This window comes from Cygnus atratus, chromosome 1, assembly GCF_013377495.2.
Source record: "Cygnus atratus isolate AKBS03 ecotype Queensland, Australia chromosome 1, CAtr_DNAZoo_HiC_assembly, whole genome shotgun sequence".
Taxonomy (NCBI): domain Eukaryota; kingdom Metazoa; phylum Chordata; class Aves; order Anseriformes; family Anatidae; genus Cygnus; species Cygnus atratus.
Window position 1 is genome coordinate 188,202,149 of NC_066362.1, and position 21,426 is coordinate 188,223,574.

Below are 21,426 nucleotides of genomic sequence, written 5' to 3' on the forward strand. Positions count from 1 at the left end.
GTTTTTGAACGCAAGTTATTTTATGTTTACTCAAGATGTGTTTGAAAAAACAAATCAAAACACCACACCTGTGTGTAGAGAGCAAGCGTGGAAAACTTCAACCTCCAAGGTGACTACTTCTGAAAAAATATGAGTGACTAGGAAAAGAATGTTATGATTGCAACTGTATTGCCACCTTATCTGTAGAGGATACGACCAAGCACCCACTAGACTAAGTGCAAAGTGAGGCACTTAAGGACGAGAAGTAAACAGCACTGATACTGAAGGGAGGGTAGTTGAAAAGCACCAAGTCATACTTAGCCATTTTTGCCTTTCAGAGGTTTAAATTGAATCAATTTCCACATTTTGGAAAGGCTGAAGGCAAAATTGAACAGCTTCAGCTTTATGTTAACTGGCTTTGGGACAGTCGACAGTGAGGCCTAGGCCTACCCCTACCCCCAGATTATGAAGTGCATAAACACATGCTTAATGTTTCCAGTGCTTACAAATGGAAGGCACTCTGAGTAGAGAGATCTCATTTATTATTTTCTAGGCTTGTTGATTTTCAGAGAGGCATGTGATGTTTTATGTCTGATGTTTTTTTAATGGTGCTTTTAAAATGTGCTTGGTAATACCACCTTCTGTTTGAAGTAGTAGTGTTGGAAAAGTTTAGGAATAGCAGCCTTGAAAATGAAGGCTAGAATGCATTGTCCAAATGATTTCAGAAGTCACGGGAGGAATCTGTTTGTTTTTTCTCCATTAAGACATCAGTAATGACAAAAGAAAATATAAATCATCCTTGCTTGTCACCCAAAGGAAAGCTTTGTTCTTCTTTTAGCCATACGACTTTAAGGACCAACTTGAAGAGGATTTTGTGGGCGTAGAGTGGAGAATTTGGTCCCAAAACATAGCATACAGCCCTGGTGTTGCACATGGGGCTGGCAGAAACCCATGATGTGCCTCGGCGTGTCTGCTGCTGTGAGGTGGTTCTGTGTTGGCGCAAGGGGGTTTGGCGATGTGGGTAGACCCATGTGCACCTGGCTGGGGGCCTGCTGCAGGCTGGCTTCTGTGCTGGGGATCCTGCATGCAAACCTCTGAGATATAATGGGAAAGGAAAGCTTCTGCTCTGGTAGAGTATCACACTACCAAACCACAAGCTGTAATGACAGCATTTCTCCAGGGCATTTGAGAGGGCTATGGGTTTATGTGCCTATTTGCAGGTGCAGGGCTGGCCTAAGTGTTTCCCAGATCATTCTTCACCAACCGTGGTCATACGGTCCCATCCTTGCCACGTCTCCTCAGTTGGATCAGCTCAACTGTTCATGGCTTCACAGGATATATGAACCAAAGGAAGTGGAATGGTGTGGGGAGCGCAGTCAGGTTCTCCAGCTGCTCTTGAACAACTCCTGAACAGTTGCAGCAGGGTGGATGATAGGTACAGAAGCTGCTGAAACCATCGGTGACCACAAAGGATGTCTTTGGAGCTTCCACCAAAGTTGCCTGACACTGTTAACCTCCTCACGTCCAGGCAGGATGAACAACTTGCAGTGGCTGTGAGCAGAGCTCGGTGCCACGCATTGTAGACCTGGAGAAGTCACCACTGCTTGGCTGCTCGGTGTGCTCCAAGTTGGTCTTGAGAGGCTGCACATCCAAATACATCTGATGCTTACATACTTGGCTGGATAATGTCAAAAATAACTTGTAAAGAAGGCAAGTTCCTTAAAAAGCCACCTTCTGTCTCAAGAAAGGGAGTTCTCACCTGTGGCAGACATATACTTGGGAAGCAGCTGAGGAGAGCTGCTGAGGTAAGACCACCTGGAGATGTTATCCCATGGCAGGACGCAATGCCTCCAGCTTCCCTGGGCAGTCAGTTCTTGCTGAACCCTTAGCCAGGACTTGGCACTCCCTAGAGCCTGGCTGTGTTGGTGCAGGAGTTGCCTGTGATAGGTAACTTCTTGCACCTCTCGGCCTGCAAGTGGTACAGGCCACGCTTCCCTGTGCTGTGTGCTTGGTCTTCTAGCCACAGCCTGGTCTTCTAGACCCTTTGGTCTTCTAGCCACGGCCTGTTTTTTGTTGATGGCTCACCAAGTATTTACAGAAGAAGGCAGAAGGGGCTTGGATTTGGATGTCTCCTCATTTCAGATGCATCCTGAGTGATAAAGCAGTATGTGTAGACACTGACTCAGCAAAGAAAATGCTGATTTTTGTTTTGCCACTTAGAAATCTCAGACACTTCCTTGTGAAATGCTCTGGAGATTTCCTTTGATTACACTGCAGCTTCATTATCAGTAATGCCTGTTTGCCTTTTAAATTAAAAAGACCTCCTACCCTGATTGACCTCATAGTAAAACATTCCTGCAATCCAACGACAGATAACCAAAAATAACATCTCCCCTTTGTGGATCAGGGCAGAGAAACCAGAAGAAGTCCATAGCTGCTACTTTGACTATTCTGTTGGAGGGCCATTTCTTTTTGTGATACCTCCATCCTCTGGGCTTTGGAGGCGTATTTGCTCAGGCTGCAACTTCCACATGCACAGCCCTTTCTTCCAAAGCCTTGGGGTTGTTCTGTGTATGTGAGTGTACAGGGTTTTGCCAAATCCTCAGCTTCGGTGTGACTCACATTTGAGCATATTTGCACGTTTGCTCAATTTTGAGCTCCTGGTCTATAAGGAAGGTTTTTTTTTTCCATTCTCCTTATGCCAAGTCTGCGCTCGTTGTCATCTCTCTGCCCGCTGCATAACTCCAGTTTAGCAGCTCCATTATGTGAATTTGAGTAATGCACTTGAGCCTAAACTGGGAGAAAACAAGTTAAATCAAGGCCTGTGGCTGTGCTGGGGAGTGCAGTCAGGCAGCGGGGAGTATGGAGTACATGAGGAAGACAAATAGGTCTCCTCAGACCAATTACAAAGGTGTGGGCACAGCCTCTGCCTGGCTTGCATTACTCTTTGTCCATCAGAGCCATGACTGACACTGCTTCAGCAGTGTTACGGAGCTCTAAAGGTGAGGGATGGAACTGGTGAGAAGTGAATGCATCCTCAGGAATAATTGGTATGTTCTAGCAGCTGGGGAGGGGTCTGTGAGCCCCCCGCCCCGTGCCAGGTCATCCTGATGTAAAATTTGTCACACCTGAACCTCTAATTAACCTTTAGGAGAAACTTAATGGAGTTTGAGAACCAAGAGATTGAAATGAAAATCAACAATCTGCTTGTAAATGGCTTGGTGATTGATTGATCAAAGCTGGAAGAGTCTGGTTGTGTCAGACCTTTTTTCTGTCTCTTCATATTTTATGTTGATGCAGCTTTCAGAGACAGAATCACGTCAACAAAGAAACAACAAACTTGTGTAAATTACTGTATGGAACGTATGGAAGAAATTAATTACCGTGTTTTATTTCTAAATTCTAAAAAGGGAGGGAGCAGCATCCTCTTCGCCCCTCAAAATCAAATCCCCAGCTGAAGATGTCAGGGACAGAAACTTCTGATCTTTTTACTTGTTCAGCCACACTGGATGTTTTGCAATTTTTTTTCTCTTCTCCCCTTCCTCCCTGCTGTTGTAGTGCAATGACAGCAAGTTCCAGGATGTAACTTGCACCAGGAGATGAATGCAAGCAGCTAGGGCTGCTTGGACAACGAGGTGCTTAACAGAATGTGATAGTGGGGAATAAAGGTGCTAAACAAGGGTTCATCTTCTGTGCCATTTGAAAGTGCATATGGGTAGGAGGAATGCCATGGAATTAAGGACAGAATTTCAGCCTGAGCTTTGCAGGGTTTTCTGGTTTAAACCAAGCTGTACAGTGATTTATGTTGCTGATGCCATGGCAGTAGCATAGGACAGAAGAAAAGGTGATACAGCACCTGTAGGCAGTAGGGCAAGGGGATTTATAGCTATTGAAATGATGGGGAAAACTTCCACATGCTTTCTTGTCTTCTGGGCTTACCCATGAGGATAACACTGGGTGTGCTGAACTGAACAGCCATGCGTCTGCCATTGGTTCATTGGGTGCTATTAAAGTGGAGGGACAGCAGCTGGAATATAAACATTTCTGTGTTTTGTGTAGTTTTTAGCAGCCTCAGTGAGGCTTCAGAGATAGCTCAAGTCTGCCTTCAAGAAAGTGGAAAGGAAGGAAACAAAACCAGATCATTTCATATGTGTCTGACCGAATTCTGAATGATCCAGAAGGGCAGCAAGTCAAAAACAATAGCAGCTAAGCATCTTTGCCCATTTGGTGTGCCTGTGTCTTATATCTCCAGTAGTAAATCGTAATAAAACACAAACTCATTTCATAAGAGTTTGGTTCATGTGGGAGAAGGAGGGGGCCTTGAATTTTTATTTATTTGTTTATTTTTAAGCTAAGCTGTGCATGTTTTCTCAGGGAAGATCCAGTTTTAAGAGACACCTGCATCCACTTTAACCTTCCCTTCTTTGTGAGTCCTGCTTTTGTCACCAGCCAATTAGTGAACTGGGGAGGACATTCTGGATCAAGCTCTACCAAGTATGGCAAATCCTCATTAACACTAATTAGTGCTCAGTAGGTTAATTGGTGGTGAAGCTCATCTTTTTTTAATTACTTGAGCAAATGAGCCAGCGGGACCTTGTGGTCAGCTTTGAATTATTCTGTTTGTTTTGATGCTCCTCATTTGAATGTGTAAAGCCAGATGTTTGTTGCCTGGATTTAAGGGCTGCTTGCTTTTGTGAGGAGTGAGAGGAGAACACACAAAAATAAAATGAAAGTCCCTGTTGACACCTCAGAGCAACTCAGATATAAAAATGGAAGAGTTATTTTATTCATGGAATGGAAAATACTGTTTGTTATGAATTAACATGATGACTTCAGTTCACCTTTTAATTTGGTATCCACTTACCGAATTTGTGGGCTCAAGTCATCTTGGCCCTCTGAGGGAGCCGTTGAAAGATATTCCTTGCACCAGATATTCTTTGTTATTGATAACAACTCTGTCTGGTTTTAGATTACCTGAATAATTAACCCTCAGAATTGGGACGTTTTTCCTAGTTTTTGTTCTGAGCTCCTGTTTATTTTTTCTAGTACCAAGCATTTTGTCTGTGTGCTGTGTCCTGTGTGTAATTACAGATAGATGATGTTTCTCCCTTACCCCTTCCGAGGTCACTAACCAACCGACTTAAGCATATTTCACTGTCACTTTCCAGGTCACTGGCTCCCATCAGGATGTCTGGGTTTGTGATTTCTTTCACTCTGACACCATTTTTAGGTCTTGAGTATAAACACAACTACCTCCAATATTCAGCACGTGATCTCGTTAACTTTTATTCTTTTGCTGTGATGCGTCTAAAGATGACATCCTTAGCCTCTGATGGGAGGGCTTAGGCACTGGCTCACGGTGACTGGAAAGCAGATTTAACACTTAGAATCACAGCTCATGCTCAGGGTTGATTTACAAGCAATATTTTTGTGGGCAAGGACTAATCTTGTGCCTTTGTGGGATTCTGAGGTCTTCGCTAGTTTTGCGCCATAGTGGAGGAAGACTGAGAAGTCTTTATTTTTTTGTTACATGATGGCAGCAGCAGAAAACCTCTTCTGAAAGCAGGGACTCAGTTGGTATCAGTGCAAACACTGGTGTAGTTAAGTAATCCACTTAACTTCACTTTTATTTTCCTTTCAGGGTTTGCATTGGGAGATCTAATATCTGTTAATAAATCAAATACTTACCCATTTCTGAAGAGCTGTGTTGCATTTACTACTTCGTATTAAGAGCTCATTTTATATTGCTTGACTGGTCTTGACTTGTAGCGTGTTTAATCATCACTTGCACTTAAACCACAAATGCTCTAATTCTTCCTTGAGATTTTCTTTCTCTGCATAGACAAAATCCAAAATAATTTCCCAAATGGGAAAAACAGATGTGACTTGAGTTTTTGAAATTGCTGTTTATAATTAGCAATATCAAAGATAGTCTAGCTTTGGCTTCCTTAGAGCTGTAACGTGTCACTCATGTTCAGAAGTCCCTTGACAGCACGCTTTTCTCCCCATGTTGTATGTAGAAGCCCAAGGAGCTAACCATTAATGGCCTGTAGCAGAAAACATCTTGTGCTTCATCTGTTGCTGTAGATGGGCAGAGAAAAATATTGTTCATTATGCCTTTTGTCGACTTGGTTAACTCAATTCTCAGTGTCAGAATTTTGTGGCAGATGTTGTTACTTGTCTTTTAGAGCTACCATTTTTGATCAGTTCAAGATCCATGTTTTAAGTAGTCTCTGGTTCTCCTGGTGAGATGGGTGGACCCAACCTGTATGTTCTCCTTTACCTGCAGAAGATGAGCAAGTATTCCACTTGTGTCATTCACAGGCCACTAGTACATTCTGAATGTTTTGCTACCCTTGGTCAGTGCACTTCCAAGTTACCAGCAGTCTTCTGCAGTTGGCAGGAGGTTACTCAACAGAGCACTGCTGGTTAGTACATGCACCAGTAACTCTGGATTCTGGAGGCGGTCAACTCTGTAAGCCTAAGTTTAGAGAAATTTAATGTCTCACTTTTTGCCTGCCATCCCCTTGTCTGATGGTCCTTTGTAGTACACACGTTCTATTCTGCTGCCTGCGTAGAGCAGGTGGATTTTTTCTTTATATGCTTGGTTTTCTTTTACTCGGACAGTCTTTTTCTTTTCTAAGTTGGATCTTCCAAGATCTTCAGAAGCTTCTGCACTGTAACCCTGTTTTTAGTGGAAACTTGTAATTCATTCTTCTTTGAATGCGTGCTGATCTTAGGATCCAAGAGCTCTTAAAAGTTTTTTGATGCTTTCAGTTGGTATCTGTAGTTTTGCTTCCAAATCCTTCATCAACTTCTATTGAAGGAAAATACTACCTAGGAAATACTACTGACTTCAGACAGGGAAAGCAGCCTGGTGTATCTCTTGTAGGTGTGATTCTGCTATGGCAAGGGAAGGGGGTAAAGAGACCAAGTGTCTGAAAATACTGACAATTTTTAAAGATTTTTAAGGAAGGATCCATAGGATGTACAATTTCCTAACCTGGGTGGCTGGGATTAGAGACCACAGGAAAAAAATAAAAGGGGGGGTGGGGGAGGATTGCTCCCTTTCTTTCCTGGGCATCCAGTTACACACTGAACACGGGACTGTGAGTCTAGATATTAACCTAATGGAATATTAAGTGGAATATAAGCCTGCATGGCTGGGTTACACGTTATAGACGTCTCGGAGACTCTTTGCGTACTTTCTTGTTTGAAGTTAGCAAATTGCTTCAATGAAAAGGAGTTGTTTGTGGAAAGCTGTTGTGAGCTTGTTGGCAGCAGCAGCTGTGCTTGTTGGGATTTCCATTTCATATACCAAATATATGTGAACTTGTAATCTAACCCAAAAAAGATACCAACATTTGCCTTTCAGATGTGTATCTACATTTGCCATGTAACCAGTGGAATTACTTGTGAATGAAGGCATGAAAAAAACAAGCAGACTTTGAAAATGGAAGCAGGCAGTGTAAATGTGGTGTAAATGGGATAAAGGAACTGCCAGGAGCTGCAGTAGCAGGCAGATCCCTTCTGTGTACTATCTCCATCTCAGTGTTAGGAATAGGTGTGAGACGAGGGGGGGGGACGGACAATCCAGTCCCTCAACCTATGAACTAAAATAGACTATAATATGTATTTCCTAATAATCTGATGTACAACAGTTACTGGAGGCTCCAGATCAAAAAGGTTTGGATACCTGCGCTGCTTAAAACCCTATTGCACTTTATGCCACTTGCATACATAGTTACGTGCTTTGAAAGGTCAGAACCTTAGCCGTTGTCCCTCTATTCTGGGCTTAAAGTTCATGATGAAATGAGTAGTTTTTGTGAAAATCAGAGTGGACAGGAGCTCTAATGACTCGTATGCATATGTTAAATCCAGTCAGTTTTCTCTTTCAACTGATTGAAAAGCTTATTTTATTTGTCACCCAAAATTTATGTTTTTACTTTTGGTAAATTCAGGCCTTTAACATGAATTGTATAAACCAAAGAGGGCTTTTAACCAAAAGCTGGATAGAAAGTTTTCTTTCTGATGTTGGAGGTGAAAATAAAAATGAAAACCTTCTTCAGAAGTCAAAATTAACAATGGTGCCGTCTTTGGTTGTTTGGGGCCATTTTGTTGGTGTGATAGAAGCCTTTTACCATGTGTTAAGCCCCAACGCGTTGCGTTTTCTCTCTGAGACGGTTTGTGGGTGCTACGATTTGTGTACATAATACTCAGAAATCTCCTTTTAAATGTTCTATATTGCTTGATGTGTCAGAAATTTGATATGGCTTGTAACATTTCATCAACATCACGCATTCAGAAATCACAATGGTTGTGATGTTAGGGATGGATGAACTAAATGTAAACTCTAAAAAGTGGCCTTAGAAAGGAGGCGTTTCCATTGTTAGAGAGTACTCTTGATAGTGTGCAATTAAAAAAATATATATCATGCTGCAGCCATCTCAAATACTGACAAAGTTGAAGCTACCAAGTACTTTGAATATAGTTGACTTTTATCCTGAAATTATCTGGTTACTCACTGATGTATTTATTTTTTCTCTCCCTCAGTGTGAACGAACGTGATCATTTGTTAAAAAGGCTCGGCAGGAAAACTCCTCCGAGCCTTTTCCGTGCTCATTCTGTCCAGCAAAGTGTATCACGTAAGTAATGGTTGGCGTATGTGTGTGTGTTTCACAGCAGTCAGTCCCAGATGAGTGAAGCAAAGGGTGATTACTTTTTAATTAAATTGTAGGTAGAGATAATCTAGTGCAGAGGCTGAGCTGCCAACCAAGAGACATGCATTTGGAAGTGTATTTGGCCCTAGGCAAGCAGAGCTCAAATGTGGATAATTCCCTGGGATCCAATCAACAGGCCCAAATGACAAAATCCCAATATGCAGATTCTCTACATGTAAAATCCTGATAGTCTCAAGAATGCTGTAAAATCAAAAGCTCTGCAGGATAAAATAAATGTTGTGATAGAGCCTAGCCTAAATAGAAATGGCTTCTTTATGAATCGAGTCTTATTAGCTGTGGTTAGCTGAGAATACAGTGATATTTCGAGGATGCCACTTGGGAGCTGTGTATGTTTCTGATGAGGAAAGCCAAGGCATGCAGAGCTGCCTCACTCCTCTCCCTCTTTGTCATCCTTTGGGAGGAGAGAGGCAACCTCACACCTTTTCACTGCTGCTATTTGGAGTAAATTGCACATTGAGGTCATCCGTTTATTCATCATCCTGGAGGAACAAGACAGGCCTTTACCTGCTAGACCTGAGGTTTTTTGCTCAGCTTACTGAAGAAATAGCCCCCCAGCATGCAGCACTGCTGCTCACAGGGCAAGGGGCAGGCAGGCAGGATTTGGGTTTTGTATCACTGTTGCAATGAGAAGTTACACCTTTGACTGTTTAAGAATCCCAGGAGCTAATTGGAGTCCACGCTCATTTGTTGACTGCGTCCTTTTCTGTAGCAGAAATGTTGTGGTTCGGGTCATGGAAGCAGGGCTGGGATTTGGGAACTCAGATGCCTGAGGTGTTCCTCTTTTCTACGGGGGAATTAGACCAGAGTGGGTGGGACAGTGACGGATCTGCTTGTCTTTGTCTTTTGTAGAGCAGCTGTAAGGCTGTTAGTGTCAGAGGGATATAGGGTCTTTAGCAATCAATCCCATTGCTCTTGGCAAAGGTGATGGATGTGCAGAGCAGCCCTGTGAACCGTGTGCTTCTTCCAGGTTTTAATCCTTTGTGTCAAGGAGCCAGGGATGTTGACTGCAGCTCTGCTGTGGGCACACAAACACACTCTTGGAGGAAATTCCACAGGAGATGGTTGGCAGAAGAAGTCAGTAAAATACATAGATAAGTTGCTGTCGAGGAACTCTGCTGTAGAGACTTACCACAGTGCAAATCAGAGATACACCAGTAGTGACAAGTCAGGCTTGATATGTGCTTTTAGTTTGGTAGAACACATCATTGGGTTGTAAGTAAGTGAATAGCTATTGGGAAAGAAAAATGAGATATCAAAATAAACCCTAATTTGGATAACCAGCTTCCCTATTAAATGCTAATGATTAAGTGCTAAATGAGTCAGGACAGGTTACAGTCAGCCGTTTGCTTTTCACATGAATGTAAATTCTGATTGTGAAACTGTTAGGTTTGAGAGACTCTTTTTATGGTGTATCCATGATTCTTTAAAGCTTCTGTCATCTCTTGTCAAATGTTATTTTCAAATGTTGCATAGCTGCTATATGTACAAGGCCATGTGAAATTCAGGGAACGTGTGCTGTTTTCACAGCCCTAAATTGTAAAAGTGTTTACTAAATGCTAGAAATCTTCAAAGCAAAGGATTGATGAATAGGGCAGTTGCCTTGACTTGCTGGGCCAATATCTTAAATCACACTACATGCACTCCGTTTGAAGTCTTGAATCGTTTGTGTGTTATTACCAGGCTCCAAGTTCCCAGCCTGTGAAGGCCACTTCTTCCAAAAATTGCTTGTGTGACTTCAACTCAGAATCTGACACTTGCATATAAAACATGAAAATGGTTTGTTTAGATAGAGCTGACAAAGGCTTAAGCAAATCAACTGCCTTGGTCCCAACGAGGAAGAAAAATGAGGTTAAAATTCCTAGCACAGATTGTAAAGATGCAGTACTAGTTTGAGATTCACTTTATTTTGCTGTTGACAACAACTGTTTCCAGGATTTTGGTGAGGAAGCAACACCTATAAAACTTCATTTCCAATCACATGGAAATTAGTTAAGTGCTGGAAAAATACCACAAGGAGTTTCAGAGCTACTTCTAGCAGTCTGCAAGGTCAGAGGGGAGAGACGTGGGGGTAAGTCACACAGCCCTGTGTCGAAAGACAGACGCTTGCTCAGTGTGCCTCATGGCTTGCTGTTGGAGCCATCCCCTACCCAAAAGCATTAGCACAATACTAGACTTTATGCCATTGTCATGAGGCTTTCAGTGGAAGAATTGTAGATGGTTGTCCAGCCCACGTGCTGAGGTCAGACCTTGGCAGTGGAGTCTTGTTGGCAGTGGTGATGGCACCAGGCTCGGTGCAGTGCCTGGCGAAATCACAGGTTGCCCATTCCCGTCTGCTTTCTAAAGCCTCTTAAGAGTGAGCAGGAAATGCCACCAGGCTCCACTCAGATGTGTCTTAGGAGCCTTCCCTTTAGTGTGCCGTTAGGCACCTACTCTAGGGAAGGAGCAGTAATGATTCCCAAAAGCTTTGTCTCAGAGGGTTTGTTGGCAATGACATTTTCTCCAGGCAAACTTTTTCCAAGTCTCCATCCAAGTTATGTCTTTCCTTTTTTTGTTCTGACTTTATGAAAGTAGCATCTCCTTTAGACAAGATCTGTGAATACCTGTGGTGTTTTACCCTGCCGGACAGCTGAATGCCACCACAACCGCTCTCTCACTCCCCCTCCTCAAAAGGAAAGGGAGGGAAGAAGGTATGATGGAAAGGAAAAGGCTCAAGAGCTGAGATAGGGATCATTCAATTAAAGAGCAAGCAAAAAAAAGCAAGCAAAGGCCATGAGGAAGCAAAGAGGGAAAAAAAAAACTTTAATTTTCTGCTTCCCATCCATGAGCGATGCTTGGCCACGTCCTGGGAAGCAGGGCCTCAACACACACAGTGGTGATTTGGGAGGACAGACGTTTTCATAATAAAAGCTCCCCTTCTCCCTCCCCTTTCCCAGCTTCTGTGGCTGAGTGTGACACCACACGGTGTGGAATATCCCTCTGGTTGCTTTCGGTCAGCTGTCCTGGCCGTGTCCCCTCCCCACCTCTTGCCCACCCCCAGCCTGGGTCTCTGGGGGGTTGCAGGGAGTCTTGGTGCTGTGCCAGCCCTGCTCAGGGATAGACACAACCCTGGTGGGATATCAGGGCTGTTCTAGCTACAAGTGCAGAGCACAGCATTGTTTGGGCTGCTGCAGGGAAGGTTAACTCCATCCCAGCCAGAGCCAGCACAATACCTGAGGCTGCCCTTGAGCCCCCTGACCTCCTTACACGTCTGGCCTCTGTCACCTGTGTCCCCAGAGCCTGGGAGGAGGATAGGAAGGGTGATGCTCTCCCACTTGCTCAGGTGCCCTCATCCCTGGCTGTCCCTAAGGAATGCCTCATACAATCCCTCTAGTGCAGTTTCACTCCTGTAATTCAGAATAACTAGCAGCGTTCAGTTGTCCTGTCTCTCTGCACGCTCTTAAAATCAGAGCTGAATCCCGCTCTCGCTAAGCACTGCTCTGGCAGAGCTCCCCCCGAAATGCAGAGAGCTGTGCCTGGACGAGGATTGCTGGGCTTGGCCCAGATTTCCTAGGCTAGCAAAGAAAATCCCTCTTCCCTTGACAGAATACAGTCATTGCATAGGGTAAACCCGAATGCAGAGCGTATGGTTTGCACCTTATTAATCAATGGAGAAAAAGCACCTGACAGCTGAGGTTCATTTCACAGTATGCGGGCTGGCAAATAATAAATAATAATAATGTGTTCATGCTGAGGGCTCTAATCCCACCATTTATTCTCCACTAGCAGACACCTTCTTCCTCTCGCTTTTCTCCTGGTGCATTTTGATTTGAAAAACAACAGGGTGGCTACTTGAGATGCTTTTTAAACTCCGTTTCCTCTTACCTTGCATGTGTTTGAAATATACATTCTGTATTTTTTTTACAAGACAGCTACAGATTTGTTGAATATCAAGTGGAGTTGCAACCTTTTAAAATCAATTGAAGAAAAAGAAATTGGAATAATTAGCTTAGAATCAATGCCGTGGCATCGAGCTGTGTTTTCTACATGGAAACACCCATAAATTAGCATCTGGGAGGACAGAGATGGGACCATTTGTTAGGAATCCCTCTTGGGTCCTTCAGAAAACATGGGCATAGTTTATCAGCAGGGAAATGAATGATTTCTGTAAGCATTACTCAGAGCACTCAAGATTTAAAGCAGCTTTCATTTTCCCAGGATAAGTGGAAGAGGGTTCCCTGAGAAGTCAAAGCTGAGTTAGCATTTACTGTTTAATTGGTAAATGTGAAGTGTGGCATCATTAAGTCTCCTTAAAAACAGTGTGGAGTCCAGTGTTGGGCCAGAGAAAGGATTTGGCTGGCCAGGTAATTCCCTAACGTTGATTCTCGTTTTGTCAGAGAGATTTTGGTATCTAAGACGCAACACCACCTAAAAGAGATTTTAAAAAAAGAGTTAATTTTCATTTTAGTGGATTTGAATCTGGCCATTTTTCTCCCAAGACAAACAACATGATGGCAAAAGGCATCTTATACTTGGGACTGTACTAAACTGCAGTACCACTGCATGTATGGAGTAAGGAAATGCCCAGGAGGGAAAGGTTTCTGCCAGGCTGCCGGTGAGAAAACATGTTTGTTTAGCAAGCCCATGGCGGTTCTGCTGTATCAGGGGAGTGCAAGGAGTAGGAACCCTCTAAAACAAATCTCTGAAGTGCCTAAAACTGTACAGAGTCCTTCAATGAGCAGATTTTCTGGAATAGTGTTGTTGAATAGTTCCTGATCTTGGAAGCGAGCGAGCTGTTGGGATGGCGCGGTGTACTCAGGGCATACACGGAGAGGCAGTTTCTCTAATCCAGCATTGCACGGACCAAAACAGTCATTGTAGGGAACAGAAATCGATCCTGTTAAATTAGAAACCTGATGGTCACTAGATTCTGATCTACTAATAGAGTATCAAAGCTTAAAAAAAAAAAAAAAAAGGATGCTTTTAAAATTCAGTAGGTTGCCCGATAATATCTGGTACCAGTGAAACCTTAGATTTGATGAGAATGGGAATCTCCTCTTAACGAATGAGCCACACTGACAGATATTTGTAAGTGCTCCTTTTCTCCCGAAAAGGCTCCGAGTACAAAGCTTCTTCCTTCTGCGAGGGCCGGGAGCGGGTTGTGCCCAGAAAGCCCCCAAGAAGCGTGCTCCTTCCTCGGGCTGGAACAATGAGGGCCTTGTTCCCTGGGCAGGCTCCTAGGTGTGGTTTTAAAACCCGAGTTGGGGGAAAAGTTCAGACTTCCGAAAAAGTTCCCTGGTAACTGGCAGATGGAAACTTTCATTGTTTTTCGATGGGGTCTGAAAACAGTGGAAATGGAGAAGCTGCTTGGGGAGCCTGGGTAGGACCTGAGCGGTCCCAGCGTGTTCTGATCCTGCGAGGCACAGGCAGCTGCCTGAGCAGCCTGAAGCTCCAGCTTAATCATAATACAAATAAAAAAGCATAATATGAAATCATCTTCCTGCTTTGAGATCAACACTAAAAGTTTTCAACATGCTGCCAAATGTCGAGCTTTGACTGAATAGAGGCAACGTGCAAGTCTGGGGGTCGCAGCCTTTCCCATGATGTATGCACAAAACTCTCACTGCGGGTATTTCAGAGTGGATCAAGAACGTGAGAATGTAAGCATGCCTCTGCTGTTGTTAACCATTGGTCATCTTAATGTAGCAAAAAAATTCAGGCTAAGGTGTTTTCTGCCAAATGATCTAAGTACAGCAAAGCCATCGTGATGCAGAGCAGGTTATGGGGCACGGCTGTCAGTCTTTTAGGGCTTAAATTGGTGAAAGACTACAAGACTGACTTTCCGTGGAGAATTTTGCCAAAAAAGCTAACAGCATACTGGCCCCTAGAGTGGAACAAGCCCACTGGAGGTATTGGTTTAGGTGTGAATCCCACCCTTTTTTAAATGAAAGCCTGTTTTGTAAATATTTCCTTTGCAGTTATCCAGCATGCACATACTTTTTTCCAGAAGTGTTTGCATTTTCTGAATATATTTTGTGAACCTTCAGCTAGAGGCAAGAAAACCCAACCTGTTCCTCTGCAGCCGTATGTATATTGGCAGGGAATTGCTCATGGAAAATAAAACGAAATGCCGGAATCAGTCTTGCAATCGGATCAAAGTTCCTACAGGGCTGCAATCACTCCAGGAGGGAAATGTGACTGCAGTTTGTTCTGGGTGATGCATTTCTGTCGGAATCTCCTCCATCTGTGGGTGAAGGTTTCCTGCTGTGCTGTGGGTCAGGTCAGCTAACTGCTAGTGTGCCCTTCTGCTAAGGGAGTGCACGTCCTGCCTCGTGAGTTCAAATGGACAGCAAAGGCCCTGGCTTCAGAGGTGACGTACCTCATTCTGTGGGAGAGGAGAAGACCCTCCCAATTATCGGAGCAAGGATCGTCCCCAGTGCTGTGGGACTCTATTCCAGCCAACTCCCCTTGTGCCATGCTCCAGCCTTATCCCACTTGGGTACCTGATCTAGGGAGAATATGCCTTGAGCCTGTTAAGGGAGGAGGACTCCTGAAAGACAGGTTTTTGGGTAGTACTTGGGATGTCTGTCCTGCCTTGTCTGGTGCTGCACCTTTCAGCCCGGGGTAGATTTGGGGCAGGATTTCAGAATTCACGAGCTCCCACTCCCAGAGTTGCTTGGGGGAGATGGCACATTCCCCACCCATGAGCCATGGTGTCATTCTTAGGTTCTCCCAAGCAGAATTCACACCAACTAGCTCTTTCCTACTACAAAGCCTTACCAAGTTTTGCATAGCCTGTGATTTTCCTTTTTCTCCATATTTTGAAGCTATTCAAATCTCCCCTTCTCTTCCATTCTGATTACCCATTTTTTCTGACAAACGCCTTTCCTTGGTGTCACAGAGACTATTCTCCTTTGCTATGGTTTTCTGTTCAGAATTTTTCTGTAGGCTCATGTCTGGTTTAAATATTGCTTGGTGTTTCACCATCTTAGCCTGTTAGCTGTTGTGGTGTTTTGCAGATGATGTCAGAAATGTCGTTTACCTTGTCCACAGTACTTTGAAAGAATTCAGACACATTGCTCTTTTCATCTGAGTAATTTGTAGGGAGACCAAAGGACTGTTAGCTAGCAGGATTAACTTGTGGAAGGCAAAGACCTCTGGTGTATGTTGAAGTTTATTCTATTCAAGATGTAGGTGACTGGCCAAGAGAATCGAGGGTTTCTCAGTGTGACTTGTCAGATGACACCTGGAAACTTGTACAAAAAACAAATCCTGAATGTAGTTAAGACATAACTCAGATCCAGTTGTAGTGTGGATGTTTCCATGTTCCTCCAGGCCAGCTGCTGATACCAAGCAGACAACAGAGTCAACCAAAAATGCAAATCTCTGTGTATTAAGTCCTTAAAGTTCTGCCACCGTGGGAGTTAACCCAGTGTCCAAAATCTATCTGAAGTTGGGTTAGCTCAGATGGAAAAGTCAACCACGTACACTAATGTGGCCTGGGGAGGGGAGCAGTAAGAGCTGGCAGCTGTCCTTCCAGTGCCATGTGGGCACCGCTGTAAATGACAGAAGTGCAGCACAGAAATGAAGATCACTGAGGTCTGTCATGTAACCAGTGATGCCTAGAGGCGTTCCTAAAAACAGGCTGTGCCTTTGAGCTGAACTCCGGTGATTTTTTTTCTTCTTCCTTTGCTTTTTCAGATGGGTATGCGTTTTCCCAGGAAGAACACGGTGTTGTCTCCCAGTCAGAAGTTGTTCGATCCTACGATACGACCAAAAGGAGAACAGAAATAGAATAAATGGTTCCTCACCTGATGGGTGGTGGGAATAATGGGATTTGGATCGATGCATCCACTCTTAATGCATTCTTGACTAGGGCTGGCAACAGCAGCCAAAACACCAGAGAACTCATTTCTGTGGCCTTAGCCAACAAGTTTCTGTATTCTCCCTGCAAACCTTGAATATTTATTGTGGGGGGAAATCATTGTTCGAATTCAGTTGCAAAGCTCTGCCTAAAGTTTCGTTTATGTTGTTACGAAGCATTTGACTGTGCTCTGTGAGGTGTGAAATTAAAAACAATGTTTTACCACTATTTAAAGCATCAGCATAAGGTTGTTCTGGGAGAAAAGTAGAAAATTTATGTTCCATGAGAAATCAGCCTTTGCTTAATTGGAACGGGGTGCTGAGACTTCCTGTTTGGTTACATCCAGACCAGGAGCATGTGGCTGCATGCAGACCTTATTCCCCGTAACATTCACTGATTACGAGATTTTCATTTAAATTTTTAACAGACAATTTGGTATAAATTTTATTTATTGCAGTGGAAACACAATCTGTAGCTAAAAATGCTTATTTGCCTTCTCAGGACAGAGTAACACAATAGCAATGAATTACACAGAATCCTTCCTGCCCTCTTACAAGACTTATTAGGGCTCTATCTTAGCTTTCTGAAAACCGATTAATAGCTTACCCCCAAAGCCAGGATGTGAAAGTTGGAGGGCTTGCCAGGGCAGCTGCATTGAGTGTACAGCGTTCTGCACAAAAGTGAACTCAAGTAGGTAACTCTGCAGCTTGTATTTGGCTGTGCTCTTCAGATTTAGCCTGGGATTTCCCTCCGTTATCCCATTCCCACTGTAACAATAGAACAAAACAGAACAGAAAAGCTTTTCACTTCGTTAGGAAGAAGAGCATGTGCATCCACACAGCAGCCTACTGCTGCCATCCCAAAGAGGCATTCCTCTTGGACCCGGTAGGATGGGCTGGCAGGGGAAAGTCAGGAAAGGTTCACACACATGTGCCTGCACACACAGAGCTGGTCATTGTGAAGAGGAGACGTGCCGTTTGTTTGTTCAGCCAGAGCAGTCTCTTTTCTAGATCAGATCCATCGACAGGCTTCTGATGCTTCCACTTTGGAGCCCTGGAAGGAATGCTGGCTTCACCGACTCGCTGGGAGTGGGGCAAGCGTGCTGCTGCATATATTGGAATTACGGAAAAAAAAAAGAGAAAACAGGGGCATAAGTTAAAGCTGAAAGAGCCCTTAGAAAGCTTACACTGTCCTCCAGACGAGTTCTATTAATTTTAGTTGCCAAGCCACGTTTCTGAATAGCATAAAGTAAATAGTGCTGTGTTTTAGCCAGGTTTCATGGTTAATGTATGTACTACATCTGTGCGTTTAAAAAGTTGGCGCTGTGTTTTGCCCTATTGACCATCATCCATAACTTTTGTTGATTTAAATATATCCGAAATCAATTTGAATGTGAGTATTTATGCTTAGCAAGGAGAGAGGGAAAAACAAAAACAAACCAAAACCAGCCTGGCCCACTGGCTTCATCTTCCTGAAGGGCTGTAAGTAAATGCCAGCACTCACGTGTGGCAGTTCAATCCCCAGTGCCACCCAGAGTCCCCAGTCACGTTAAAAAGAAAGCACCAGGCAGGATGGCTCTTGGGTTAGGCTGATGGCACAGAGGGAAAAGTCATCACCTTCTTTCTGCACTGCTAATGAGACAATTGTGCAATAAAGGAAAATCACAAATAATTTTGCCGTAGGCATGAATGTCAAGGGGCCAAGTGTGTGTATGTGTGTGTGTGCGTGTGTATAATTTTCTGGGAGGTGACTTTTGTTTAAAGGCGGGAATACTTGGGGAGAGAATAAAGAAGGGGAGGCTAAACCTGATCCAAGGAGCTTTTAAATCTTAATCCTGATCTAACCTTTTAAACAGTCTCTTTTATTTGGAAACAATCTATTTAGGAAATGCATGGTGTCCTTGAAACTTCTAACTGCTTCTTCCTTTTGTAACACCACAAGTAAAATTAACTTCCCACTGAGACAAAGTGAGATCAGCTTAGTCTTTGTACTCTAAGCCACACACTAAACATTGGTATGTAAACAATTTGGAGGCTTTTCATGAGGATACTGGAGGAAAAAGAAAAAAAAAAACTTTTAAAAACCTCTGAATAATGAAGAAGGGCAAATAAATGTATTGAGCAGAGAATAGAAAGGAGCCTGAAGTCTTTTCTGTTCTTAACTTAGTGCAACAAAAGTTTTACAGAGCATAATGAGAGGTGCTGGGGAGGAGCAGCTGTCACCTGACGTGATTTATTTTATTAGTGCAGACTATGGGCTGTATCATTTTGACCTCTCTGTAAATTGAGGTCAGTGAGTGTCACAAACACAACCCCTCCCTCGAGTGAATGGTGGCTTAGGCCGAGGTACGTGTGTTGGGTGTCAGCTCGATGGAAATTGCACATGGGGTTTGTCACACGGCTCTACAGTATGTGACACCGGGGCTGGGGGGGCAGGCTTTATCGTCACTGTACGGCCTGAATCCCTATCTGACTTAATCCTGTGGAGCCCACCCGGGTCAAGACCCGGCATTCTTCTTGTTCTTTGGAGTCATTACGGGAATTAATCCATTGTAATTTGCTGTAGCCTGCCTGTTGGAGTTGCTGGCCATCGTGAGCAATGATGAGGTGTATTCCGGTGTCGTGTCAGCAGGAGAGGGGCAGCTGTGCTGTATCAACAGAATGCCTTGTTCATTAACGCAACTTCGTGTAACAGTGACCTCTGAAAGCACTTCATGCAAGTGTTATCAACTAGGCAGGGTATCGGAGCAGAAGGAATGGGAGCTTTCTGCTTGACTGTCCAGATTTAACTACCTGGGGCTAATCAGAAAAGAGTTTATTTGGCAGCTCTCTGCGCTGACCGCAGTGGTGAGGCTTTGTTTTGGTTTGCTGGTTTGTTTTTTTTCAGTACTCAGGAAGAAGTGGTGATTTTCCGAATTAAATCTGGGTCTGGTTGTTCCGTTTTGTAACACCATAACCATTATTTGCATAGAGGCTACTGTTCCTTCAGCAATCGCCTAGTACCAAGTTAGAGGCGCTGAGCAGGAGTCGGAGCTGAGCACTGCTGAGAAACCTGTTGTCATTTGTTTTTCCTCGACAGGGCTTCGGGTCTTGCTGTAGGGAGCTGGCGTGGGAGCTCCATAATAGCTTGTCAGGGAGAAATGGCGAATAACCAATAACAGTATCTGAGTCAAAGTAAGCTGCTAATGCATCTAAAATTGTGTGCGGAGTTAGCGTGAGCTGTATGGGCTGTAAATTAAGATAACAGTCAAGCCTCACTAATCTGCACTTCGCTAGACCACGCACTTCCTGGTGCCTGCCAGAAGTGTGCAGGCTCTCCCTGCCTCGGCCAGCAGCTAACAGCAGATGCTGCAGGAAAGGCTCCTGTTACTCAGACTGCATTATTTTTGCAGCATGCACTCAAGCGTGTTTGCTGGGAGACTATCAATGCTCATAAATAAAGAAGAGAAAGCTCAGACGGACCAGAAGAAGTGAAACGTGGGGACTGCGACGTGGTCAGAGCAACTTGGCCCTCTGTGGGCAACCCCAGGGCTTTGGGAGAGGCACGTGGTGCCCATGCCGCCCCTGTCCTGCAGGCTTATTTTGTCCATTTAGGCTAATGCACCCAATCTATGGTTTTGCATCGCCTCCAGTCATCAGTGCAGCGATGCCCAATTTACGTTCTCCTGTGGTTTTATAAATAACAGCTCCTTGTCATTTTTAAATACTCCAGCAGCTGTGCTTCTGCTGTTACGCCTCGCAGCTCAGGTTTGAAGTGGAGCAGCCCTTGAGCAGGCATTCACCTCCAAGAAGCACTTTGGATTTGTCAGATTTCTACCTAGTTTTAAGGCACTGAGGATATTTTACCCCGGTTTTGGATCATTTCACTGTATCAATGCCTTACCCTGCAAACCGGCTGGAGTTTGAGTTCTTTGTCTCTTGTTGAGCCTCACGATACTCAGAGATGAAATGAAATATCGTGATGGGTATTTTCAACTACAGTGGCTTGGAGGAGAATTTGGCTGTGCTCACGCTGCGCCTGATGGATCCGCCTGGCAGTTTGCTTCTGAAACGTGGCACTGACGATGTGTGTGTTGTGCAGTCTCCACACAGTTGGCCTCAGGCTGCCCAAAAGCTTTTCTCACCTTCCAGGACAGACCCTTGTACTCATCCGTGTCTGTGCTGCAGCTCAGCACCTCCTCGAGGACCCAGCCCCTGCTCCCTGCCCTGCTCCCATGGGGTCTCCTGGGCACGGCTCGGGGCTGTCCTGCAGGCAGCTCTTACGGGCACAGCCAAAGCACTTACCAAAAATGGAGAGTTTTGGATTCAAATCCAAGTGTTGTCCCTGACCATAATTTGCAATTGTCACTGTGGGTAGTGAAGGGGTGTTTAAGGGGTGAAGGCTCAACAGGTCATGAAGCTGATGACTGGATTTGTACACAGCCCATGTACAGGGGAAAAAATCCTGTTGGAATACAGTTAAAGATGCTTTTCCCCACTTTCTGTAGCGTAGGTGAAAGGCTCAGTGCTTTGCTTGGTGAAACCATATGCATTGATTAGTTTTGTGGGGCTGGGACAAGTCGTCTCAGTTTGATTACACATTAAACATAACACTCTTGCCATGTTATTTGTGCTGCTCCTGTAATACTGCTGACACTGTCAGAACTGAACAGCTCTAGGAGGCAGAGCTCAGCTGCTCTTACCTGAGAGCTTCATTAGCCTCAAAACCCCCTGAAAGCCTCCACGACGCTTACACACATGTGACCAGAGCCACGTGCCTGGAGGAGGCACATGGTCTGCTGGTCTGGGAACGTGGGTCTTGCTGTGACGGGGTTTGAAGGCTAAGAGTTGGTTCATATTAATGCAGGGCCTACTGATTTGCAGCATG

At 44.3% G+C, this 21,426-nt stretch overlaps 1 protein-coding gene across 1 annotated transcript in view; it reads left to right on the forward strand.

Moving 5' to 3' along the window:
* Positions 1–17,676, forward strand: part of ATP8A2 (ATPase phospholipid transporting 8A2) — a 290,456-nt gene extending 272,780 nt beyond the window's left edge. The window contains exons 35-36 of the mRNA XM_035542481.2: positions 8,533–8,624; positions 16,398–17,676. Of these exons, the coding sequence (XP_035398374.1) occupies positions 8,533–8,624; positions 16,398–16,495 (190 nt within the window). The 3' untranslated portion in view covers positions 16,496–17,676. The remainder of the gene's footprint in view (positions 1–8,532; positions 8,625–16,397) is intronic.
* Positions 17,677–21,426: the final 3,750 nt, after the last annotated feature.